Below are 4,354 nucleotides of genomic sequence, written 5' to 3' on the forward strand. Positions count from 1 at the left end.
CTAGCTTTTAAGGATTTTCCATTCTGGAAAAAAATAAAGAAAATACTTTTAAATGCATTATTTGACTTTTAAAACATTATTTGGATTAATATTATATGCCTCTAAAAGATTGATATGAAAAGTTTTCAGAAATGTTTCTGAAACATTATCAGAAGACCGATCTCAGTATCTCAGTGAGTTCTTGAGGTCCCTCCTCCTATGAGAATTCTTGATGTTGTAATAGACATCAGCTGTAGATTTATAACAAAATGACTGCAAAATGAATTATGACCCACCTGATTCATGGAACATTTTCAATATGAGCAACTATAATTTCACCAGGAATTCTTACTAAGATATAAGAAGCCATGCTATATAATGCTGCATTGTTTCCATCAAATGTAATAATGCTCAGTTCTGACAACATGGAACACCGACCTACAAAATGGTGGAAAGCGGATTTAGTCTATTAACTATCTGCATTTTAGTAATAATTGTTCTTTTAAAAAATCTGTTACATTAGCCTTGTTATGTCTGACAACATATATACTATATATATACTATAGTGTTATATACTCTGAGCCAAAATCGTAAATCAAATAAACAAAACTCAAAACAATAACTTTGGCTCGATGAGGTGAAAGGTTCAAAAAAGTAACACTCTCTCCAGATTGGAAAAGAAAAAAAAAGATCATCACTTAAGAAATGCAAACTTACAAGGACATTCCCACTCAGGGCAGCAGATATCACTGTTCACTTGAACTGGCCTTCCTCGGAAACCACAGTCAGGCATTTTCACCTCCTTTGGGCAATTAAGAGACCAGTTGTATAACTGCCATTCCATATTAAGGCATATGTATTGGCTACAATTATAAACAGGATCAAATTGCTGAGGCTGTTAATAAAAAAAGATGGGAGGGATTGCATTGGGACTTATACATGATATAAATGACGAATTGATGGGTGCTGACGAGTTGATGGGTGCAGCACACCAACATGGCACAAGTATACGTATGTAACAAACCTGCACGTTATGCACATGTACCCTAGAACTTAAAGTGTAATAAAAAAAAAAATTTAAAAAAACTAAAAAAGATTAGGGTTTTTTTTTCCATTCTCAATTAACGTTTTAATTGATTTTAAATTTCACATTACTATTGCCCATGTGTGCATTTATTAAATATAAAACTTTTGAAAGATAAAGAATTAAAATTTCACTACAACTTCTTATTGATGTACCCTTTCTATAATATTCAACATGTATTTAATTTAAGCCTTATCTTAATATTGATTGGGTATTAGATTACCCATATATTTGAACATCTGAAGAAAACAATGTTCTCCTAAATTCCCTAGATTAGTTTTTTTGCAAGCAAATTTATAAAATGACAGGTGACCTTTCATATTGTGTTGTGTAAAGCTAGCATATGAATATAACTTCCATTAATGTCAACTTAAAATCACAACTTAATACTACCTAAATATTTCATTAAAATTTATATATAACATCAGTTTGACAGCACCTAGACTGTATAATCATAAATTAATTTTATATGTAACTCAAAATGTCTAGGTAAACAAATAAATAAATAAGTGGTAGGTGTTTCAAAGTTTATAAATCACATTCCATTTAAATTATGGTAATAATTACAGCAATGCTAAACTAGACATTTTCTAATTAACCCATTTCATTCTCATAACCCTCTAAGGTAGATACTATTATTTCATATTTATTTTATAGATGAGTAAACAGTGTGGGGTTAAAGTTAATTTGCCCAAGGTCCCACAGATAGAAGATAGTAGAGACAGCATCTCAGTCCAGGCATTGTTACTCAGGAATCTGTACTCTTGACCAATACTCTACTGCATGTCTGGGGATTTCAGAATAAAATTAACAACTATTTACCACCTATTACATACCATACACTAATAAAGTATCTTTTGTATTTGCTTCTCCCTAAATCTTTTGGATCAGTTTCTATCATTCCAATATAATATATGATTTTAAAATAAGGTTAAAAGAAATTACTAATTTTCTAAATAATAAGACTCTTAAGTGAGCACTTCAAAATTTAGGAGTCCAATTTTCCAAAATTTTCTGTGTGAAAATTGTATCACTTATCAGGTATTGACTTTGCTTTCCATTTAGCCAGAAAAATTAAAGCAATTACAAGAAAACTATAGCCCTTTCAGACATCTAAACCACCCAAAGGATTTTAGACATACCACTCTACTGAAACTCTTTTTAACAAGATCACCAACAACTCACCTTGCTAAATCCAATGATCAGTTCTCAGACCTCATCTCAGACCTATTAATACATTCAGTATAGCTTATTACTCCACCTTCCTTATAATATTTTTTTCCTTAGATTTCAGATCACCTGCAGCCTCCTACATTTTCTCCTATTTCTCTGGTTAACATTATTTGCATGTCTGTCATCTTCTCTCAACCTATGAAAGTTGCAGTGGCCCTTTTCACTTCTCTATCTGTACTCCCTTTATTATCTCACCCAATCTCATACCATTTATCTGATGAGAATTCCCAAAATTTTTTCTTAGCATGACCTATGTATATTCCATGTATGTCCGTCAAATCTGTATGACCATAGCTTTTTGCTGTCTGGGAGGAATCTCAAGCTTCACATGGCAAAAGTAAACTCATGATTATACCCACTCCAGACATTCACTCCCCATGATTTCTCCATCCTGGTTGACACCAGCCCTTTAGTTGCTGAAAGCAAAAATTTTAGAATTTTTGTGGCTTCCCTTTTACTCACACTTCACATCTAATCTTTCGGTAAGGTCTGTGGCCTCTACCTTCAAAATATATCCAGGATCCAGGTACTTCTCACCATCTTCACTGCTATCACCTGAACCAGGCCATCATCATCTCTGGCCTAAATTCCTACAATAGCCTCCTAACCAGTTATATTGTCTCCTTACACCTTACCCACAATACACCAGTCAAAATGATCTTGAAACTACTCAGATGGTGTAATTCCTTGACTCAAAAATATACAGCACCTTCCCAAGTCATTTAGAACAGAAGCCACAGTATTTACAATACAAGGTCTAACATAATCTACTTTATTGTTTACTATTTTATTCCTTTATTACTTACTTGTCTCCTTGTCATTCTTTTAATACAGTAGGTACATTCTTGCCTCAAGGCCTTTGCACTTGCTGGTCCCTCTACCTGGAACTTTGTTGCCCCAGTCCTCTACATGGGTTCACTCTCTCAAATTTGCACATCGTTTGCTTAGAGGTTGCCTTATCAGTGAAGATTTTCCAACCATCTTATTAAAAATAGTATTATTTTTCTCCTGACCAGCACCCCTGACTGACATTTTATATAACTTCATTTATTTTGCTTATGGGCTATCTCAGAAATTCCAATAGAACGTAAACTCTGGAAAGGCAGAAATGTTTGCCTACTTTTATATTTTTTCCATAGGATCCGAATAGTGCCTGGCCAGAAATGGTGCCAAATAAATATTGGTTGAATAAATAATTAGTTTATCAGAGCAAATGGTATATTTGAAATAAGATCTCTGCCCAAGTCTTAGTAGAGAAAACTACTAGTTCTAGGAGCCAATGACTTTTACCTTTTCTGCTTACCAGTGTATGTTTAACATCTTGCACAGTGACTGACATTGAGTAGATGCTTAATAAATATTTTATGAATGCCTGATTCACAGATAAATCCATACTAGATGACTCTTTATTAAGGAATAACACTTAAGACTTAAGATCTTATTTCAATTTTGTTTTTCTTAGTGTGACTAGAAGCTAATTAATAAGAAATATCAGTTACAATTGTTCCAATGAAATGCATATTTCTTATTATCTTTTAGCAAGGATAGACTAGAGAACATACCAAAAAAAGTTTAGTAGCATTTGGACATTGACACAGTAATTTGAGTGGATGATATATGGAAATGACAAAGAGCTGGAAGATACTGCCCAGTCATACCTCACATTCCAAGCCTGTAGTTGGTGTTAGCATATCAAACACAGTGATTTCTGATGGAGTAATCATTTCCATAACTGTCAGAAATGAAAAGGTAATCCTCATTAGTGGAATGTATTTATCTTGTATGGAATTGATATGTGACAGAAACTGTACTAAGAAATTTTATATAGATTATTTCACGTATTCCTTCCTAGAATCCTGTGGTGTTGGTAATAATAGTGTCGACATTTTACAGATGAACAAACTAAGCTGTAGAGAAGTAAGGCTGTTAAGTGGTAGAGACAGAATTTGAACTTGGAAATGAAATCTGATTTCAGAAATTTGGCTTTTAATCACCATTCTATAAACCCCTTGACTTTCTTTCTTTTTTTCTTTTTCTTTTTTTTTTTTTTTTTTTTTT

At 32.9% G+C, this 4,354-nt stretch overlaps 1 protein-coding gene across 1 annotated transcript in view; it reads right to left on the minus strand.

Annotated features, from left to right (window-relative positions):
- The window catches only part of OTOGL (otogelin like), a 181,164-nt gene that overhangs the window by 48,165 nt on the left and 128,645 nt on the right, over positions 1–4,354 (minus strand). The window contains exons 37-38 of the mRNA XM_017870369.1: positions 3,955–4,028; positions 697–874 (exon numbers count right to left, since the gene is read on the minus strand). Coding sequence (XP_017725858.1) covers positions 697–874; positions 3,955–4,028 — 252 coding nt within the window. The remainder of the gene's footprint in view (positions 1–696; positions 875–3,954; positions 4,029–4,354) is intronic.

Source organism: Rhinopithecus bieti, unplaced genomic scaffold, assembly GCF_001698545.2.
Source record: "Rhinopithecus bieti isolate Rb0 unplaced genomic scaffold, ASM169854v2 scaffold_5153, whole genome shotgun sequence".
Classification (NCBI taxonomy): Eukaryota; Metazoa; Chordata; class Mammalia; order Primates; family Cercopithecidae; genus Rhinopithecus; species Rhinopithecus bieti.